The sequence below is a fragment of the Mobula hypostoma genome, chromosome 9 (genome assembly GCF_963921235.1).
Source record: "Mobula hypostoma chromosome 9, sMobHyp1.1, whole genome shotgun sequence".
NCBI lineage: Eukaryota > Metazoa > Chordata > Chondrichthyes > Myliobatiformes > Myliobatidae > Mobula > Mobula hypostoma.
The window spans coordinates 52,561,278-52,584,124 of NC_086105.1; the positions used below are offsets into that span (position 1 = coordinate 52,561,278).

The 22,847-nt window shown below is 44.8% G+C and overlaps 1 protein-coding gene across 1 annotated transcript in view; it reads left to right on the top strand.

Annotated features, from left to right (window-relative positions):
* dgki (diacylglycerol kinase, iota) overlaps positions 1-22,847 on the top strand; it is a 252,405-nt gene that overhangs the window by 199,077 nt on the left and 30,481 nt on the right. Inside the window, exons 24-27 of the mRNA XM_063058282.1 lie at positions 7,768-7,837; positions 8,677-8,717; positions 18,883-19,010; positions 21,123-21,248. Of these exons, the coding sequence (XP_062914352.1) occupies positions 7,768-7,837; positions 8,677-8,717; positions 18,883-19,010; positions 21,123-21,248 (365 nt within the window). The remainder of the gene's footprint in view (positions 1-7,767; positions 7,838-8,676; positions 8,718-18,882; positions 19,011-21,122; positions 21,249-22,847) is intronic.

Consider the following 22,847-nt stretch of genomic DNA (forward strand, 5'->3'; position numbering starts at 1 on the left):
CCACGCACCCACCACTCTCTGTGTAAAATAAAACCCGTCTCTGACATCCCCCGTATACTTTCCTCCACTCACCTTAAAGTTATGCCCCTTTATATTAGCTATTCTGCCTTGGGAAAAAGTCTCTAGCTGTCCACTCGATCTATGCCTCTTATCACCTTGTACACCTCTACCAAGTAACTTCTCATCCTCCTTTGCTCCAAAGCGAAAAACCCTAGCTCACTCAGCCTATTTTCGTATGACATGCTCTCTAATCCAGGCAGCATCCTGGCATGGTAGTGTAGTGGTTAGCACAACGCACTACAATACAGGCGACAAAGGTTCAATTCCTGCTGCTGCCTGTAAGGAGTTTGTTAGTTCTTCCCATGACCGCGTGGGTTTCTTCCAGGTGCTCTGGTTTCCTCTCCCAATCCAAAGACCTACTGCTTGGTAGGTTAATTAGTCATTGTAAATTGTCCCATGATTAGCCTAGGATTAAATCGGGGGATTGCTGGACGGCATGGCTCGAAGGGCCAGGCGGGCCTTCTTAACAATGCACCTCAATAAATTAAAAAATAAAGTAAAATCTCCTCTCTGCCCTCTCTAAAGCTTTCATATCCTTTTTATAATGAGATGACCAGAACTGAACACAATACTTCAAGTGTGGTCCAACTAGGGTTTGATAGAGCTCTTGAACTCAATTTCTCCCAACTAATGAAAGCCAACACACCATACACCTTCTTAACAACCCTGAGCAACTTTGAGGGATCTACGAACAGGGACTCCAAAATCCCTCTGTTCCTCCACACTGCCAAGAATCCTGCCATTCTGGCTTCACCTTCAATCTTCCAAAATGAATCCCTTCACACTTTTCCAGGTTGTATTCCATCTGTCACCTCTCAGTCCAGCTCTGCACCCTGTCAATTTCAATACATGGTCTTTTTCTTTGCTCCTACAGACATAAACTTACACCTAACACATGGTTCCTCCTCATCCCTAATCAATACCCTTCCTTAAACCAAGTTTCTTTAAACTTTATTACCTTTGCCTCTTTCCTTCACAGGGCCAAAGTGACTCTGAATGCTTATTATCTCGCATGTGGACACCTCCTGTTTACTGAAGCACAAAGAGATCACCCCTTTATTATTCCTACGTTCTACCCAGAGAGGCTCCTTGGACAATCCCACAACGGTATCCTCCCTATACTACCATAATGAGTTCCCTGCCACTACAGTGCATCTAGGTGCTGAGCAGACCCTGTTGCAGAACAGGGCCAGTTCTGTTGCTTTTGTGGCTTCACCCTGTGAGGCTGATGCCCAGCACTATCCAAAGCTGCATAGGGATCTCCTCCACTGTCCTTAAAAAAAACCTTTTTTTTAAAAAAGTAAAAAGAAATTGTTAATGGTGTGTAAAAGGACTCAAAATGATTTAAAGATCATTAACACAAAGTAAAATTAAAATAAATAAATCATTTATTGATTTAGCTTAGTGGTTGTATACTGCATATACACTTTGATAATAAAAGTGCTTGGAATCTTTGGTGTATATTTAGTAAGATGCTGAACAAGGTTCCCCATGGTGTGCTCATTCAGATTAAGGGAGGCATGGGATCCAGGGAAACATGGCTGCTTGAATTAAGAATTGTCTCCCCCACAGAAAGCAGATGGTGATTGTGGTGCGTTCTGCCTAGAGGCCGGTGAACAGTGGTGTTCTACAAGGACCTCTTCTGGGATCCCTGCCGTTTGTGACTTTTATAAATGACTTCGATAAGGAGATGATGAGGGTGGGTTAGAAAGTTTGCAGATGGCAGGAAGGTTGGTGATGTTGTGGATGGTGCCAAAGGTCGTCATCGGTTACAAAGGGGCATTAATAGGATACAGAGCTGGGCTGAGAAGTGGCAGGTATGAGTTCCACCCCGAAAAGTGCCAAGTGATACCCTTTGGAAGATGGACAGGGTTAATGGTAGTATTCTTAGCAGCATGGAGGAACGGCGGGATCTTGGGGTCTACATCCATAGATCTCTCAACTTGCCGTATAACTTTGAAAGGGTGGTTAAGTTGGAACAATTTTATTCATACTGGAAAAAGTGGTTTAACTACATAACAGCTCATAGGCCTGATTTTATTCTCACAAGTCAATGAATATTTTGTAAAAAAAAAATCACTGCCTACTCTGTACATAGTTTTCTTCTTTCGATTGTTCTTTCTTTCCTCTCCTTTCTATAAATGTATACCTCAGATAAATATTATGTGGAGATCTGTGACAAATATGATTATATGATATATATGTACAGTATCTGAAATACATCTTATGGAAATGTTTGTTTCATGATGAAATTCAATAAAAAATAAATTACAAAAAAAAAGAAAGGGTGGTTAAGAAAGCATATGGTGTGTTGGGGGGGCTAGGGGGAGGGGGATTGAGTTCAAGAGCTGTGAGGTAATGTTGCAGCTCTCTAAAGCTGGTTAGATCATACCTGGAGTATTGTATTTAGTTCTGTTTGCCTTATTATAGGAAGGACGTGCAGGTTTCAGAGAGGTGCAGATCAGATTTAGCAGGATGCTGCCTTGATTTGGAGACCATGTCTTATGGAGATAGGCTGAGCAAACTAGAGCTTTTCTCTTTGAAGTGAAGGAGGATGAGAGGTGAATTGGTAGAGGTGTACAAGATGTCAAAAACCATAGATAGAGTGGACAGTCAACGTCTTTTCCCAGATGTAAATGACTAGTTTTACGAGGCATAATTTTAATGTGATTTGAGGAAAGTATAGGATGTCAAGAAACACACATCAAAGTTACTGGTGAACGCAGCAGGCCAGGCAGCATCTCTAGGAAGAGGTACAGTTGACATTTCAGGCCGAGACTCTTCATCAGGACTAACTGAAGGAAGAGTCAGTAAGAGATTTGGAAGTGGGAGAGGGAGGGGGAGATCCAAAATGATAGGAGAAGACAGGAGGGGGAGGGATGGAGCCAAGAGCTGGACAGGTGATTGGCAAAGGGGATACGAGAGGATCATGGGACAGGAGGCCCAGGGAGAAAGGCGGGGGGGGACCCAGAGGATGGGCAAGGGGTATAGTCAGAGGGACAGAGGGAGAAAAAGGAGAGTGAGAGAAAGAATGTGTGTATAAAAATAAATAACGGATGGGGTACGAGGGGGAGGTGGGGCATTAGTGGATGTCAAGAAGCAGATTTCTTTTTGGAGAGGGGTAAGTGTGTGAAGCGTGCTACTGGGGTGATGATAGACGCAGATACATGGGGGACATTTTAAGAGACTCTTAGAAAGGCACATGGATGATAGAAAAATGGAACGTTTTGTAGGAGGGAAGGGTTAGACTCATCTTAGAGTAATTTAAGACATCAGCACAGCATCTTAGGCCAATGGACTCTAATGTTCTATGTGCTATGTTTTACGTGCTATAAATAATGGGGGGTTTAATTAAAACTGGTGTGTGCATTGGGAAAAAGATACCAGCTGCCTACTCTACCTATCACATTTAAGAAACTCTTAAAGAGGCACATGGATGAAAGAAAATAAAGGGTTTGTGGAAAGGAAGGGTTACATTGATCTCGGAATAGGTTGAGAAGTTGGAACGTCATGGTGAAGCGAGGGGCCTGTACTGTGCTGCAATGTTCTATGTGCTGAACTATTCTATGTCCAGTCTTCATTTTCCCACATTTATAAGACCATAGAAGGAGAATTAGGCCATTTAGCCCATCGTGTCTGCTCTGCCTTCAATTATAGCTGATCCTTTTTTTTCCCCTCCTCAGCCCCACTCACTGGCTTTCTCCCCGTAACCTTTGGTGTCATGGCCAATCATTAACCTATCAATCTCCACCTCAAACACACCCAACAACCTGGCTTCCACAGCTGCCTGTGGTAACAAATTCTACAAATTCGTCATTCTCTGGCTAAAGAAATTTCTCTGCATCTCTGTTTTAAATGGACACCCCTCTATCCTGAGGCTGTGCCCTCTTGTCCTAGACTCTCCCACCATGGAAGCATCCTTTCCACATCTACCCTGTATAGGCCTTTCAACATTCGAAAGGTTTCAATGAGATCCCCCCTCATCCTTCTACATTCCAGCAAGTATGGGCCCAAAGCCATCAAACGTTCCTCATATGATAACCTATTCATTCCCAGAATCATCCTTGTGAACCACCTCTGAAACCTCTCCAATGCCAGCACATCTTTTCTTAGATAAGGAGCCCAAAACTCAAGGTGAGGCCATCACAGGAAAAGCCCTCCCCATCATCGAATACATTTGCAAGCAGTGCTGCCACAAGAAAGCAGGATCCATCATCGAATACTCCCACCATCCAAACCATACGTCTTCTTGCAGCAGCCATCAGGAAGGAAGTACAGATGCCTTAGGTCCCACTTCATCAGGTTCAGGAACAGTTATTACCCCATAACCATCAGGCTCCTGAACCAGCGTGGATAACTTCTCTTACCATAGCTCTGAACTGATACCACAACCTATGGGCTCACTATCAAGCACTCTACAACTCATGTTCTCAGTATTATTTATCTATCTATTTATTATTATTTTTTTTTCTCAGCTCAAATTGGTAAAAACCTGAGGTGTAGGCATAGCCAAGCACATTTCTTAATTGCTAGGAACTTTCGGACTATTCTAGTGGTGTTTAAAGTTGTGGCTTTCTGGAGATCTACATAAATATTGCTGTGTAGGTCTAATTGTTTAATGCTTTTGTGTAGTGACTTTGGGATGAGACCAGCTGTAGATATTGGGACAATGTATACTGCGAATACTGAAGGGTCTCCGAAATGTCGACAGTTTACTCTTTTCCTTAGATGCTGCCTGACCTGTTGAGTTCTTCCAGCTTTTAGTGTGTGTTGCAATGTATACCATGTTCATGTCCCTGGTCTTTCAATTTCCCCTTTTAATTCAGCACATTTCTGTTTGTTTTTATTGATTTCTGTATGTAATGTGGTGTTTGGAATGGCTACATCTATTAAGTAAATTGTTCTTGCTTGTTTATCCTGTAATATTATATCAGGATGATTATTATGGATTGACCTATCTATAATAATAGATTGATCATAATATAATTTGTAGAACTTTGATTCTAAAACTGGATCAGGCTTGTATTTATAGTAAGATATGGTGTCTTTTATGTATTTGTTTTTAAAGCAAGGTTTCAGTGAATGATGTTTTCCACTTGATTGTGCCTGTGTAAGTAAGCAAATTGATTTAAACTGCTGCAGGGTCCTAGAATGGGTTGGATTGTTTCTGGTTTCTTTTGACATTTTCTGCACTTATTGTCATGATTAAGTGGTCCTAATCATATTTTTTGATAATTTTTTGAGTTAACCACCTGGTCCTGCATTGCCACCAGGAACCCCTCTGTTTCCGGGAAGAGGTCTCCAACTCTGAGCCAGGCGTTCAACGCTTCCTTGTTGTCATCTAGTCTGCTCAGATCATGGGGATGTCTTCCATGGAGGGTCATGATCTTCCATTGGTTAACTGTTCCTTCAGTAGTGATAATTTCTTTATTTTTCTGTGTTGTGCTTTCATTTAAGTGGACTGGTGTTTATTTCTCATCAGAATTACATACGTTTACATGGAGTGCTGAATCTTCAGAAATTTTATCTGACTGTTGTATAAATTTTTTATGCCTGTTATTTGTCTTTCCTCCTTCTGTCCTAGGTAGTGTTAACCTAAGTATGGTCTAGTAGTGTTTTCCAAAATTTGTCATTAATCATAATAAGAATTATTATTATCATTTTTTGTATTTGCACAGTTTGTCTTTAGCACATTGGTTGTCAGTCTTTGTAGTTTTTCATTGACTCTTTTGCATTTCTTTGTTCAACTGTACAAGTGTGCAAAAAAATTAATCTCAGGGTAGTATATATATATATAGTGACATATACATAATTTGGTAATAAATTTACTTTGACTTTGAACCATATAACATCATGAGGAGTCTAGATGAGGTGGATTGTCGCAGTATTTTCCCCAGAATGATGGAGTCCAAAACTAGAAGGTGTGGCTAAAGTGGAGAGGGTGGTGTAGATATTTAAAGGGGAAGAGGGGGGCATCATTTTCACATGCAGGGTAATAAGTATGTCGGTACAAGTTGCCAGTGAAAGAACAATGTCTAAAATACATTTGGGCAGGTATGTGGATAGAAAAGTTTGAGAGTGATATGAGACAAATGCAGGCAAATGGGACCAGATTAGATAAGCAAATTGGTTAGCATGGCAAGTTGGGCTGATGGGCCTTATTGCGTGATAGTTAAGTGGGGTAAAAAGTACCTTTTGGGTTGAGGTTGCTGCTCTTCTTCTGCCCTCTGCACTGGGCTTCCGTCTGCTTAGGATGGAGACTTGGGCTTTCCCCACCTCCTCTCCACTACTCCTTTTCTGCTCCGTTCACTCATGGGCCAGAATCTCTTCAAGTCAGTGGGCGCCTTATTTGTTTCTTCATGAAGCTTCCGAGCTCACCCCCTGCAAAGTTTCCACAGACCTGGTACAACAGAACAGACTGCCAGTGCAAAAAACACACAAAGTCCTGGAGGAACTCAGCAGATTAGACAGAGTCTACCGAGGGGAATAAACAGTCAACATTTCAGGCCAAAACCCTTTATCAGGACTAGAAAGGAAGAGCCATGACACAGCCATGTCAGAATGGGAATGAGAAGTCGTCCATGTCTGTCCATGAGTGAAACCAATCTCAGGTCGGAGGAGCAATTGGGTAGCTTCCCACCTGGACATGAACATCGATTTCTCCAAATTCTGGTAATTCTTCCTCCCCACTTCATTCTTTTTCTATTCCCTATTCTGGTCCTCCGCTCAGCCATTCCCTTCTCACCCGCCTGTCACCTCCATCTGGTTCCCCTCATGCTTCCCTTTCTTCATGGTCCACTGTTCTCTCCTATTAAATTCCTTCTTCTTCAGCCCTTTACCCCTTCCATTTATCACCTTCCATTATCACCTCACTTCATTCCCCCATCCACCCACCCACCTTCTTCCTTGCCTACCACCTTCCAGTTTGTGCTCCTTCCCCTCCCCCCACCTACTTTGTGGGCCGAAGGGCCTGTATTGTGCTGTAGGTTTTCTATGTTCTCATTCTGGCTTCTGCCCCCTTTGTTTCCAATCCCAATGAGGGTCTCAGCCTGAAACATTGGTACTGCCTGATCTGCTGAGTTCCTCCAGCATCTTGTGTGCATTACTCAAGATTTCCAGCATTTGCAGAATTTTTTGTGTTTATGGGAGGCTGCCAGTGAGAGCCATTTGATATAAGGCTTGAGTACCTGCACCAGGGCACGTGGCAGACAACAGTTACACTCCTCTGGCCATTGTACTCATGGAGCAGATTCCATCAGGCAAAGAGCTCTTGCAGGGAATCTTACCACTGGGATCTACAGTGAAACCCACCACTCCTACCACTGGGATCTACAGTGAAACCCACCACTCCTACCACTGGGATCTACAGTGAAACCCACCACTCCTACCACTGGGATCTACAGTGAAACCCACCACTCCTACCACTGGGATCTGCAGTGCAACCTACCACTCCTTCCACTGGGATTTACAGTGAAACCCACCACTCCTACCACTGGGATCTACAGTGAAACCCACCACTCCTACCACTGGAATCTACAGTGGAAACCACCACTCCTCCCACTGGGATCTACAGTGAAACCCACCACTCCTACCACTCAGATTTACAGTGGATCCTACTGCTCCTATCCCTGGGATTTACAGTGGAACCCACTAGTCCCTTTGTTGTTTGTGCATCCTAACTCATGTGCCATTGTTCTTCATTTTCAGGACGGTGAGTCTTCCCAGCGGCAGATGTTGTCTTCCCAGAATCTTTCTTCCAAATGGTGCTTCCTTGACTGTGAGTACCTGCAAATATTCATTATTAGAAATGTTACTTTTTCATCATTCTCTCTGTAAGTGCCCTACTACCAAGGAAGGTGCCATACATTAACCAGCAGCAACTTACTCATTTACAAGTTGGTTTTGAACTGGCATAATGAATGTTTACATTATTTTGCTTCTGTGCTGTTTTCAATATGGATGTGCTCCTGAGGATTAGAGTCATAGAACACTACAGCACAGAGTTGGGCACTTTGGCCCATCTAAATGGTGCTAAACTATTAATCTGCCTAGTCCTGTCAAGCTGCACCTGGACCATAGCCCTCCCGCCTATGTATCTATCCAAAATAGTTGTAAATGTTGAAATTGAACCTGCATCCACCACTCCCACTGGCAGCTCGTCTACACTTGCACCACTCTCTGAGTGAAGAGGTTCCCCCTTTCACCTCTCACCATTAAACCATGAACTCTAGTTCTAGTCTCACCCAAGCTCAGTGGTAAAAGCCTACTTGCATTTACCCTATCTACACCCCTCATAATTTTGTACATCTCTATCAAATCTCCCCTCCTTCTCATACAATCTAGGGAATAAAGTCCCAAACTATTTAACCTTTCCTCATAACTCAGGTCCTCAGTTAGTGTAGTCATCAACACAAACTGCCGTGCTCTATTCAGCACTATATCCCAGGATGCAGGTGAGAACATCACTAACACCAGAACTGCTTTCCAATGGTTATTGTCCTTCTCCTTTTGTCCTACCCCCACTCCACTTTTAAATCTGCCCCCGTTCTCCTAGAGCAACGTCACTTCTACCTCTGTGGCCTCAGCTTAACCTTCTGTGTCTCCTCCTCTCTGCAGCGACTTCTTTGGATCGATTCTACCGCATTGACAGAGCCCAGGTAGGACAATGTGAATCCTTGTCATTCAAAGCAATCTCACCTCGCCAGTCAGGGTAGGAAGAAATAACTTTATAAGCATCAAGGATCAACTTTATTCGCCGTATACATTGATACGTATTAGCAATTTGCTGTGTGATGTGTTGTTCAAGGTGTGACATGAAACAAAAAACAACTTTCAGCAAATAATAAAGAATAAAGAATTATGTAAAAAGTGAAGCTAGCGGTTAAAGTAAAGTTATGGAATAATATACATAAATATCAGCATGTATTTCAATGTAAACAGCATTATAAATAGTGGTTTAAAGTGTTTACAGAGCAGTGCGGTGACAGAGACAATAGACAAAGGAGTGAAAGGAGGGCTGACTAGAATGGTTGATCAGATTAACAGCCTGAGGGGAGAATCTTTTAAGATGGCATAAAGTTTTTTGTTTTAATAGCCCTATAATAATTTCCAGAAGTGTGTTTTGGAAAAAGTCAGTTTTCAGGTGGGTAGTATTCGTTTGGGAAAATGTTTGTACTTAAGCCAGTTTGGATCGTTGAACAAGCAGGTAACTTGTGCCTGGTGATCAAGAGCCTGTGTACGACAGCTTAGCCCCGGTTTGCACTTACAACGCCGAGCTGTATTTAGGTACCTTTGGTTTTAGACAACATTGGAGGGATGCACAAAAGGGAGGGTCTGTGCTGGTAGTGTAGTGGTATCTGGACCCAGACTTAGGAACAAGAGGTTCCAGGTTTGAATCTGGCCGGCTCCTTGCACGCTTTGCATCCATGCTGGGTTGAGCATTGAACTAGCAACTCGGCATCTTAAAACAGACAAAGGCTAAAGAAACAGCAAGATAGCCAGCCGTTGTGCCAAACGAGGCGTGGGGAGAAACTAACTAGCCTAGCAGGAGGAGGAGAAATGCCTTGACAAAGTGGCAAATCATAAGGATGATGTTAAAGCAGGAAAGGTTAGAAGATCTGTGAGAAATGGTTAAAGGCTGAATTTCAATTTCCTGATGAGCCAGTTGTAGTTTGGTGTTGGGTAAGTTTTGGTAGAGAGGGATGTGGTGGGATAGGGCATGTTGAGGAACTGGATGAAGCCCCAGAATATTTCTACCACACATTTATCAGAGTTTCTTCAGTGCATTGATATATTCTCAGGGCTCCTGACGAGTCAAATAGCCCAGCTAGTTCCAGCTCCACTGGTAGCAGGTCCTTGAAAACACAGTTATGTGGTGTTCTGTGGAATCGGCCCTGCAAGGGTATTGGAACATGGACAACAGTTGTTTTTGAGCTCAGAGACTTCTTACTGGATGTCAGTCTGTGGGTGGAGAAGGTTAGCAATGCTGATTTGTCATTTTCCCAGTTAATGGGAAGCAGAAGGTTTCTTTAGCAGGAGATTACCAGAGAGGTGAACAGCAGGTGTGTGGTCCAATACTCCTTATCAAAGGTCAATGTGGCGTTCATCTACACGTTGATGGTTCCCTTATCTCTAGGACATCACTGCTCTGCTGCTTGACCTGTCTACTTGTCCTGACACACTCCGAACTCTTCTTCACACTCACTCTCATGTTGTTACCACAGGGACTCGGTCTCATCTTTCTGTAGCCACCAAGTGGTCACCACCTAGCTATCTGACATTGAATGCCAATCTCTCTCATCAGTCTTGTCCCATGCCTGCGGGGAGACAGCACAGAAAACCTGGCAGTGGCGGGCGGGCGGGCAGCCAGAAGTGGCTTACAAACAATCTGGCGTCCTACAGCTGGTAGGTGAGGAAAGAATAGGAAAGTAAATAGAACCAGAATCAGGCTTGTATCACAAATATACTGCATGTCGTGAAATTTGTTGTTTTGCACAGCAGTACATAAAAAAGTTATTATAAATTGCAGTAAATAAATAAGTAGTGCGAAAGAGGAATAGTGAGGTAGTGTTCTTTGTCTCATGGGCCGACTAGATACCTGATGGTGGATGGGAAGAAGCCGTTCCAAAAATGACGAGTGTGGGTCTTTCCACTCCTGTACTTCCTCCCTAATGGTAGTAATAAGAAGAGTGGTTAGGGTCTTTATTGATGGATGCTGCCTGGCGAAGATGTCCTTGATGGTGGGGAGGTCTATGATACATAGACAGGAAAAGTGCAGGGGGTTACAGGCCAAACGCTGGCAAATAAGACTAGCTGAGGTAGGTAACTTGACCAGCATGTACAAGTTGGGCTGAAGGGTTGGTTTCCATGCTGGGTTAGTCAATGACTCTAGCAGCAGAGGAGACAGACCTGGCCCGTAGAGATAAGGAAGGGGGTGGGGGTCATTGCTCAGCCAGCTCCATCACGGGCACTAGCCTCACCACCATCGTGGATGTTTTCTAAAGGTGGTGCCCCACGAAGGCAGCATCCATCATTAATGGCCCTCACCATCCAGGACAAGCTCTCTTCTCATTTCTACCATCAAGAAGGAGGTACAGAAGCCTGAAGACCCACATTCAATGTTTCAGGAACAGCTTCTTCCCCTCAATCTTCAGATTTCTGAATAGTCTATGAACACCACCTCAGAATATTGCTCTCTTTTGTCACTAATGATTTATTTTTATTTTTTATATCTCTTATTGTGACTTGTGGCAATATTTTATGTCTGCTGCCACAAAACAGCAGACTTCATGACATACTGTATGTCAGCGATAGTAAACCTGACTGTGATTCAGATGCCCTGGAGACATTATTTCCTCACGTAACCACAGTGTCCAAAATCAATCATGTGCTCAATGACAATCTTAAACATTCTCATCTCCTCAGCCCAGTCTATGCTTCAAGTCTCCCACAGAAGTATCTCCTGTCCTGTGGTTCATGCTCTTGCAGCTCCCCCCTCAGAATTCCTGTGGTGGAATTCCTGCCAGCCAGATGCCCGTTCAAGGTGGCTGGGGTCGTGTCAGAGTCCGTGATCTACAGCTAGACCCAACCTACGGTTCTTCACGGCGGTCGGTACTCACCGTGCGGCCTGCGTTTCAGGATCCCCAGGTACAGCCTGGAAGATGTGCGCCTTCAGGGTGCATCCTGTGGACGACCTGAATCCTCGTCGGTGTCAGTGACTGAAGCGTTGCAGGAAGATTGAAACATCAAGACAGCAGTGTATGCTACTGTCAAAGGAAGGCCCTCAAGTCGGAGGGGGACTCGAACGCAGATTGTAACATCGAACGGCGAGCTGTTAATCTCCCACTCGTCTGTGGCAGGAGAGATGCCTCTCTCTCCCTCATTAGTGAGAGAGACAGTCTGCTTGAGATGTCAAAGAGTTGGGATGGACAGTAGTTTTTGATGGACTCTGGATCACAATTGCTGTGGGCTTTTTTAAGGCTTGCGTGTGGTATTGGTGGGGGTGATGCTTTTGCTGGAGCAAGGTGGCGGGGTGATGCTTTTGCTGGAGCTTGTGGGTGGGGGTGATGCTTTTGCTGGAGCAAGGTGAAGGGGGATGATGCTTTTGCTGGAGTGAGGTGGGGGGGTGATGCTTTTGCTGGAGCAAGGTGGCGGGGTGATGCCTTTCCTGGAGCTTGTGGGTGGGGGTGATGCTTTTGCTGGAGCAAGGTGGGGGGGTGATGCTTTTGCTGGAGCTTGTGGGTGGGGGGTGATGCTTTTGCTGGAGCAAGGTGGGGGGGTGATGCTTTTGCTGGAGCAAGATGAAGGAGGATGATGCTTTTGCTGGAGTGAGGTGGGGGGGTGATGCTTTTGCTGGAGCAAGGTGGGGGGGTGATACTTTTGCTGGAGTGAGGTGGGGGGCTGATGCTTTTGCTGGAGCAAGGTAGGGGGTGATGCTTTTGCTGGAGCTTGTGGGTGGGGGGTTGATGCTTTTGCTGGAGTGAGGTGGGGGGGTGATGCTTTTGCTGGAGCAAGGTGGGGGGGTGATGCTTTTGCTGGAACTTGTGGGTGGGGATGTTGTTTTTGCTGGAGCAAGGTGGCGGGGTGATGCTTTTGCTGGAGCTTGTGGGTGGGGGGTGATGCTTTTGCTGGAGCAAGGTGGGGGGGGTGATGCCTTTGCTGGAGCTTGTGGGTGGGGGGATGATGCTTTTGCTGGAGCAAGGTGGGTGTGGGTGACGCTTTTGCTGCTGTTTGTGTGTGGGGAGAGGGTTTCAGTTTCTAAGGTTCTCTGTTATTCATTCTTTGGGGTTTTCCCTTCTGGATTGTGGATGTCCATGAAGTGTAATAAAGGTGTCCCCCGCTTTTCAAACGTTCACTTTACGAAAACTCACTGTTACGAAAGACCTACATTAGTACCCTGTTTTCGCTTTCAAAAGGTGTTTTCACTGTCACAAAGAAAGGCAGCGCGCAATAAAAAATCAGCCTGCAAAAAGATCAGCGCGCGCCCCGAGCAGCCGCTCTGCCCCGGATTCGGAACGGCATTGCTTAAACACGTTGCATTGAGCAGCCGTTAGCAAGATGGGTTCTAAGGTGTCGGAAAAGCCTGAAAGAGTTAGGATGTTACACTTAGCGTAAAACTAGACATAATTAAGCGTTTCGATCGTGGTGAACGAAGCAAGGACAAAGTGAATTTGGCTTGTGGAAGCTGACGAAGATGATGTTCAAGAGGTTTTGGCATCCCGTGACCAAGAACTGATAGATGAAGAGCTGATGCAATTGGAAGAAAAAAGGATAACAATTGAAACCGAATGCAGAAAGTGAAGCAACTGCGTGAGATTTTCGCTGCAATGATAAAGTACGACTTTAATTTTGAAAGGGTACGTAGGTTTAGGAGATATTTTCAGGATGGTTTGAGTGCTTACAAACAACTGTATGATCAAAAAATGCACAAGGCTCAGCAGTCAAGCAAGCCTTCCACATCAGCCACAGCAGACGACGAACCTCGACCTTCGACATCAAGGTGGGCAGTCATAGGAGAAGATGAGCTGCCTGCCCTGATCGACGATGAGATGACACCCCCGTGTCCCACCACCCCAACACCCAGGCCCCAGAGAGATACTGTACCGATTCGCGAAGAACGCAACAGTAGCCGGGAGGCACGTAGCACATCTTTAAGAAAAAAGCCGAAATAAACGTGCTAATTAATTAGGTGCCGCCTAGCACGTAATTGTCGGCCCAGATCAGTGCCGATTGCTGATTGCATCATCTCTGATCTGGGCCGACAATTACAAATGTCGGCAGCACCTAATTAATGGAACTGGACTCTCTCACGGTGGTGTCTGAAAGGAGGGTGCTGTCTAAGTTGCATGCCATCTTGGTCAATGTCTCCCATCCACTAAATAATGTACTGGTTGGGCACAGGAGGACATTCAGCTAGAGACTCATTCCACCGAGATGCAGCACAGAGCGTCATAGGAAGTCATTCCTGCCTGTGGCCATCAAACTTTACAACTCCTCCCTTGGAGGGTCAGACACCCTGAGCCAATAGACTGGTCCTGGACTTATTTCATAATTTACTGGCATAATTTACATATTACTATTTAACCATTTATGGTTCTATTTATTATTTATGGTGCAACTGTAACAAAAACCAATTTCCCCCGGGATCAATAAAGTATGACTATTACTTTTGGGTCTGCGAACGCTCACAAAATTTTCCCATATAAATAAATGGTAATTGCTTCTTCGCTTTACGACATTTCGGCTTATGAACCGTTTCATAGGAACGCTCCACCTTTGGATGGCGGGGGAAACCTGTATATTTACTGTATACATTCTCTGATATTAAATTGAACGATTCGGACACTATTCTTCTGGGTCATAAGTGCAACAGATTTTGTCTGTCGACTCGCACATCTCCAGTGAGTAACTGGGCTGATGAAGACTGTGGTAGGATGTCCAGCTTGACAGGACCAGCAGTGGGCGGGTGGCTTGGGTGCAGGAGCATGGGAAGTGATCAATTAGCAAGTATCAGAATCAGGTTTATTATCACTGAGATACAGTATTTTGTGAAATTTGTGTTTTGTGGCAGGAGTACAGTGCAGCACATAAAAAATTACTATAAATTACAAAAAAATAAATAGTGCAAAAGCGGAATAATGAGGTAGTGCTTACGGGTTCATGGACTGTTCCCCTGCTGGTTGAGGGGAAGAGGCTGTTTCTACAATATTGGGTGTAGTTCTCCAGGCTCCTCTACCTCCACCCTGATGTGTCCCAGATGGTGAGGGTCCTTACTTGCGGATGAGACACTGCCTTGTCACGTACCCCGTGACAGGTTAAAGAACCAGCAGAAATGGAAAACACTTGGCGTCTGGTATTGCTATTAGCTAATGGTATTTATTAGTAACTACGCAATACAATAATATAAAATCAGGTATATCAAACAGGTTAGCAATGATTTATATATATATATGTGTATGTGTGTGTGTGTGTGTGTGTGTGTGTGTGTATGTGTGTGTGTGTATATGTGTGTGTGTGTATGTGTGTGTGTGTGTGTGTTTGTGTGTGTGTGTGTAAATATAGAAACCAAGCTTCTTCAAGCCTAGGGGTAAATGGATACAGTCTTACAGTGACAAGTAAAGTTCAGATCAGTTTGTGGTATTGAGTTGAGTAGTGATGGAGAGAGAGGGGTGTTTAGTTCTTCAGGTGAGCTGATGCCGTCGATCTTCCCATTGTCCTCTGAAACTTCCAAGTTAGCCAAACTTGAGCAACTTAAGAGCACCGTCTTCAAGTGATAGTCTACCAACCCAGGCGAGGGATAGACACACTAGTAGACTCCACAAGGTCGCTCTTTCATGCACTAATAATCACAGATCGATACCTCGTAATCGATCCACAGTCTCACACTCGTGGGCACCTGAACAGGATAGTGGTAACTTCACCACACCCTTGTGTGTCTGCGTGTCCTGTGAAACAAGCAATTATGCTGGTTTAAATACTGTTGTGCTGAACACCAACTGTCCATCAAGTAGCTCCTCCCATCTCTCTCTGTAAGAACTTAGAAGCTGCCAGTGTCCTTGCGAAGTGTAAACATGCTGCAGAGAAACCATAACACCATCTCCAAGCAATCTTCGCCTCTCTCTCTCTCTTAAAAACAAGGTGTCTGTGTTGGACACCTCTCTCTCTCTCCTTCTCTTTTAAAAGCACAGTTCACAGGGATAATTCAGGATCCCGTCACAGCCTGTTGAAGATGTCCTCAATGGTTTGGAGGGTTTTTCCTGTGATGGAGCGGACTGAGTCTACAAACCTCTGCAACTTCTTGTGATCCTATACGTTGGAGGCTCTGTTTGAGGCAGTTAGAAGGCTCTCTACCATATATCTGTAGAAATTTACAAGAGTCTTTGACATACCAAATCTCTTCATACTCCTTACAAAGTAGAGCCACTACCCTACCTTCTTTGTAATTGCATCAATGTGTTGGGCTTACACAGGGATTGGCAAAATCCCATTGTAGTCATGGCTGGTTTGATGGTGTGTTGGTGCCCCTGTCCATGAGATGTATTCATGGATCATGAAGAATGGCAATCACACAAGTTCATTCAGAACAGCAACAAAGCCTTACACACCGTGATACCTGCTAAGCCCAGCCTCAGCCCTTCAGGACTTCACTAACTGCAGCAAAGCACTTGGCAGCTCATTGCCAGTGGAGATGATGGATATTCACTTTCCAGGGCACATGGGGCTTATTGCTAACCTCAGCTTTCCAGCACAGCACCCTCACCTTTCAAGGATCAAAGAATTGCTTTTGATCAAGCTAAACTTCTAACCAATACTCTTTGTCATAAACAAGTGGGCAGTGAGGTTCTCAAAGACCATGGAACAGTGTGGTCTACTTTAACTTAATTAAACATTGCATTCACCTGACCTGACAAATGTACTTGAAAACATCACATGCAGATGATGTCAACTAGTAGCAAAACAAAGGTTTCAAAGGTACATTTAAAGTCAGAGAAATGTATATCACATACATCCTGAAATGCTTTTTCTTCACAACCATCCATGAAAACAGAGGACTACCCCCAAAGAATGAACCCCAATGTTAAATGTTAGAACCCCAAGGTGTCCCCCAGCTCCCCTCCCTTCCGCTCGTAAGTGGCATCAAGCAACGATCCTACCTCCCCCCACCAGCAAAAAAAAGCATCGGCACCCACCACTGAGCATTCAAGAGTGAGCAAAGCATCAGCAAAGACACAGACTTGCAGTACCCCAAAGACTACTTGCTCACCCGGTATTCGACATACCAAAGGTTCTCTCTCTCCCTAATAAGGGAGAAAGAGGTGTCTCTGTTTCACACCGAGAGGGGAGATATAACCAACAACTCGCTGGTTTACGATGTTAAAAGTCTGTTGCGTCACTTTTTCCGAGCTCTGTGCCCAAAGATCTCAGGTCTCTGGGCACACAGCCAGAGATCTTCCAGCTCCTATGATGCACTGGTCTGGACAACGACCTTCCATCCACCCGTCTTCAGAGCCCTGAGATCCTAGGCCTCCAAAGGCAAGTCAAACACTTGGGCCGCGCCCTTGGCATGTCAGATAACGGCCCGTTGTGAAACCCCGAGAGCGGGTTCCATTCCCGCAAAGAACTGAAGTCAGTGTGTACCTCCAGGTCAGGGTCTTTAAAAGAACCCTGAAGAGGAAAAATAGAGATATTAAAGATAGAAATAAAGCTTCCAAAGAGACAAGCAAAGGAGTCACTGTTTAGCGCCATCTTTCTAACAACAGGGATTGTTAAGAATGAGAGGGCGGAATGACAGAAAGGTGGGGTGCAGAAAGAAGACCTCAGCCTTCGGTTTCTGTAACGGACAACTTGTTAGTTTGAAACTTGTTTGTACATCCTTTTAGTTTGTAAGAATTTTACCTGTGTTTGGAAATCTTCTGTAGTTTACAGATCTTCTGTAATTTGAAAATCTCTTGTAAGTTAAAATTTTTCTGAGAGTTTCAAGTCTATGTCAAGAATTATTTGGCGAAATTAAACATGTATCACTAAAAATAAAAAAAAAGTGTGTTTGAACTACTTCGGTAGCTGGAAGCATCTACTCCTTGGTAAGGAGGATCCAGCACTCAGAGAGTTATTATCGACAGTGAGAACTCATTGTGGAGATTAAACAATAGAGTAAACTCATCCTGAAGTGTGGGTTGAAGCAGAATAATCTCCCTAAAGTGAGTGTACTTGTAAATACCTACGTATATTAGCCAAGACTTAAAGTTTTCTCTTAAGGTTAGAGCTTGTGGACAATGGGCTCAATGTCATCATGTGGAGGAATTCCAAGGATTTAGATGTAAGGGTACCTTTCCCCCGTTAGCCCACACTAGCTGCTTGAAGCCCCAGCAACATAGGTGAAGGTGGTGCAATCTACAGAGAGGCCCTCACTGACTCCAAAGAACAAGACCTTCTCAGGGGTCAAGAAAAGAGACCTGAAGTGCCTGCATCTGGACTTAAATCCCAGGGGCAGGGTCTGGAGACTGGGGGGTGGATGTGAGCTGGAATTAGGAATGCGGTTCACATCACCATTGAAGGTTTCATCCCGGCCGCTGACTGGGGCTTCTCCAACAATGGGCAGTGTAACACTGCTGTGTTGCCCACAGCACACTGAACAATTGTGTGTTAGTTTATAAACCTGATAGCTGATTTTGATGGGTGGGGAGTGTCTACCTGATCCAAGGCCCCAAAAGAAAATTAAAAATTAGTTTTATTTGTCACATGTACATTGAAATGTACAGGTAAATACACACAAAATTCTGGAGGAACTCAATAGGTCAGGGAGCATCCATAGAGAGGAATAAACAGTCAATGCTTCAGGCTGAGACCCTTCATCAGGACTGCGATGAAGGGTCTCATCCCAAAACGTCAACTCTTTATTCCTCTCCATGGACGCTGCCTGACCTCCTGAGTTCCTCCAGCATTTTGTGTGTGCTGCTCTGGATTTCCAACATCTGCAGAATCCCTTGTGATTATACAGTGAAATGCATCATTTGTGTCAACAGCTAACACAATCCGAGAATTACAAGTGTTGTCGCGCTTCTGCCGCCAACAGAACATGCCCACAACTCACTAACCTAACCAGTACGTCTTTGGAATATGGGAGATTACCCATTAACCCATACAGTCACAGGGAGAAGGTACAAATTCCTTGCAGACAGTAGAAGAAATTGAACCTGAAATCTGATGCTGTGAAGCTTTGCTCTAACTGCTACACTACCATGCCTCTCCGTACATTAACTACACCAAGTTAAGAATTACTCGTCAACTGTTTTAAAATACTAACAGCATTCCCTTTCTCTGCAGGAGCATCTCCACTTTGTCACAGAGGTAGCTCACGATGAGCTCTTTATCCTGGATCCCGAAGTTGCAGCAACCCCAAAACTTGGGACAAGCCCTGGAATGCCAGACCTGGTGGTGGACCCTTCCCCAGGGTACGTCGCTGTTCCACCATGATCACCCCTTTGCTCTGTCCAACCTGGCTTCTGCCTTCAGCAGAATCATGAGCCCTGCTGGGGGGCTTTTCCAGAGAACTATCGGATCCTGATACTTTTGAGATCCAAACGTTCTTTGGAAGTCAAGAATGAGGCACAAAACTTATTGCTGGCTATTGTTTCATAAGTATTACAAGTGTAGAAAATGAACAGGAAGGATTTGAGAAAACAAAGAAAAGGCAAAGGAAAAAGCACTTGTGGTCATCTCATACACAGAATTTCAGAGATAGCAATTAACATATAAAATAACCAGATTTAAGAGGTGTAACATCTGATACTGAAAACTCAGATGTTTTTAGAAAAATACAGAGGCAACCATATTATAATTTCTGAGAAATTCACTGAACAATTACGTGGATGTAGGTGGAGTTTAGCAGAATGAGGGAGGATTTCACTGAAACCTACCAAATATTGAAAGGCCTAGATAGAGTGGATGGAGAGAGTGTTTCTTAAAGTGCAGGAGGCTAGACAAGGGAGCACAGCCTCAGAGTAGAAGGACATCCCTTTAGAAAAGAGATGAAGAGGAATTTCTTTAGCCAGAGGATGATGAACCTGTGGAGGTTGATAGGTCGAAGGGTGTCAAAGGTTATGGGGAGAAACAGGAGAATGGGGTTGAGAGGGATAATAAATCAGCCATGATGGAATGGTGGAGCAGGCTCGATGGGCCAAATGGCCTAATTCTGCTCGCCAAGCATAAGAAAGTTAAACTACAACAAAATTATCAATTTTACACCTCAATTCAACATAGTAATTTTTTTCTATACCTGCCTAATATATTCTTACCGCTGTTCAATAGCAGTCCACCACCAATAGGGGGCTCTAAGACATCCTGAGATGCCACATAAATGCATCTTTTTCTGTCATATCAGGTTTCAAGTTGTCTTTATTGTCATGTGCCCAAGCACAATGAGATACAGGTAGAATGAAAATATGCTTGTAGGCACAGACACGCACAGAATGTGGACTATATTTATACAAGAGAGAATGGAGAAAAATAAAACTGCAAGGCAAGACATCAATGCAAAATAAAACCGAGGGAATTCCAGGGTAGTGCAGAGGGAGGTCGGTAGTTCTGTCTCAGAGGCTGGGTTAGGATTGTACAGGTCAGTTCAGGGAACTGATCGTTGTGGGAAAGTAGCTGTTGCTGAACCCCCTGGTGTGGGGCTTGAATCTTCTGTACCTCCTGCCCAGTGGTAGCAGTGAGAAGAGGGCATGATCTGAATGGTAGGGGATCTTTTAGAACAGACACAGCCTCCTTGAGGCAGCAGCACCTGTCTATGATGTCAGTGGTAGGGAGGGATGGGCCTGTGATTGATCAGGCTGTGCCCACTATTCCCACAGCCTTTCACATTCCCATGTGTAGGAATTGCCATATCGGGTCATAATGCGACCAGCCAGGGTACTTTCGACATCGCTTGAAGATTATTTTACATCTAATATGAGCAACACGCACAAAATGCTGGAGGAACTCAGCAAGTCAGGCAGCATTAATGGAGAGGAACAAACAGCCAAAGGTTTCAGGCTGACACCCTTCATTGGGACTGGAAAGGAACAAAGCAAAGGTCAGGAAAAAGAGGTGGGGAGAGGGGGGAGGAGTACTAGCTGGCAGGTGATAGGTAGGACCAGCTCAAATTACTTGTACCTTAAAATGTTTTTTTTTGCTTTTGACAATCTGGTTTTTCAGTCACAGAAGTTCAGTTTGTAAAGCTCAAAGCTTAGTTTGGAAAGGACGGTTGAGTTACACATGACTGAGATAAAAGATCGCACCAGGACACAAGTGACGTCGGACTGAGGAGCAACTACCTCTGTCCAGTCTGTGGAAGTTGCTGAAGGCTGGACTGGACTCAGCAGCGAGACTTCTGGGGATGGCTCCCACACCACTGGTGCGAGCCTTGCCTCATGTACAAAGAGCAACTATATTCTTCCTGTGTGAAACAGGCACTTCCCATAAAACAACTTTGCAAGTTGTCTTTCCTTCTGACGAGGTCAAAGGAAAATAGATCTCAGATCTGGTAATTAATTGGAAAAACTGAATGCCTTTTGGATTTTTAGGAAAACCGAACTATGGAACGGATCTGGTGGCAAGTGGATTGGAAGTGATAGCTGTGAATCTGAGTCTGGGATACAACACCAACTTCTTGCCAGACCGACGGGCAGCATGGGACATCAGAAGCTCAGGTACAAACCTTCCATGTCCGATATGAGACATCACACTCGGGAACAAGCTGATCTTTTAGTCCTTTCCCTTGGTCTTCGTCCCTGTGTAGCCCCCCCCGGCCACCCTCAGGGTCGCTTAGCTCGCTGTCGTCTAGGGAAACAGCCTCGGCCCCGCCAAACTGGATAATTCGTTTGTGTGGATGCTGTGTGAGGTACCCCACCCCGCCCAAATAACAGACAATACACCAGATACGATTAAATGATTTACAGTTTATAGATATTACTGGAACTATATAGTTAAGAGAGAATAAAGTATAAAAGGAAAATAAAAGGCACCACACTTATCAAAGTTCAATCTCTTCGTGCACAGAACAGTTGGAGCTCAAGGACCCTTCTTCTTCACTCTGCGACCCCTCAGACCACCTCAACCAGCCGCCTGGGACCAACAACGGTGGTCGACCAGACGCTCCACACGAGTCCATCTCCGTCTCCTCGCTGAACGCCCTCCTCGGGGTCCGGCCCCATTAGCGGACATCACAGCACCTCGTCCATCCTCTGTCTCGCTCTCCCGCCTTCTGCCCCCAAAACCCCGCGCATACAGTATCTTCAAATAAACCAAAAACGTAACAACTATCCCAATTGGTTAATAATATATTTCTTATCACACACTAAACCAAAACAAGCTGCTAGCGCAAACTTTCTCAGCGTTTAACACAACAAAGCCGCATTCCCCAGATTAACATAACAAAGAGGCCATCTTAATTAGCCTCCGCAGTAACATAAAAGTCGAAATCCCCTTACACCTGCAACGTTCCACACACCCAAGGTCCTGACACAGTCCTCACATAGAACATCGCACAGTAAGGCCCTTCGGTCTACCATGTTGTGCCAACCCTTTAACCTACTCCAAGATCAATCTAATCCTTCCTCCCCACATAGTCAGGGGAGCAGACAGGAGATTTTGTGGACGTGAGAAGGACACCCACATGGTTTGTTGCCTCCCGGGTGCCAGGGTCCAGGAGGTCTCTGACAGGGTGCACGACATCCTGGTACGAGAGGGAAAGCAACCAGAAGTTGTGATACATGTTGGGACCAACGACATAGGCAGGAAGAGGGATGAGGTCCTGAAGTGTGAGTTTCAGGAATTAGGCAGAAGGCTGAAGAACAGGACCTCGAGGGTGACGTTCTCAGGATTGCTGCCAGTGCTACGTGACAGAGATGGTAAGAATTGGAGGAGATGGCAGTTGAATGCGTGGCTGAGGAGTTGGTGCAGGGAGCAGGGTTTTAGATTTTTAGATCATTGGGATCTCTTCTGGGGAAGGTGGGACCTGTACAGATTGCATGGGTTGCACCTGAACTCGAGGGAGAGCAATATCCTTGCAGATAGGTTTGCTAGCATGGTTCAGGAGGGTTTAAACTAATTTGCGAGGGGGATGGGACCCAGAGTGATAGAGCAGTGAAAGAAGTGCATGGAGTAAAGCCAGATCTAACATACAGAGAGGCTTTGAGGAAAGAGAAACAGAATAAACGGTGTAAAGACAGTAAGGTAGAAGGGCTGAAATGTGTGTACCTCAATGCAAGAAGCATCAGGAACAAAGGTGATGAACTGAGAGCTTGGAT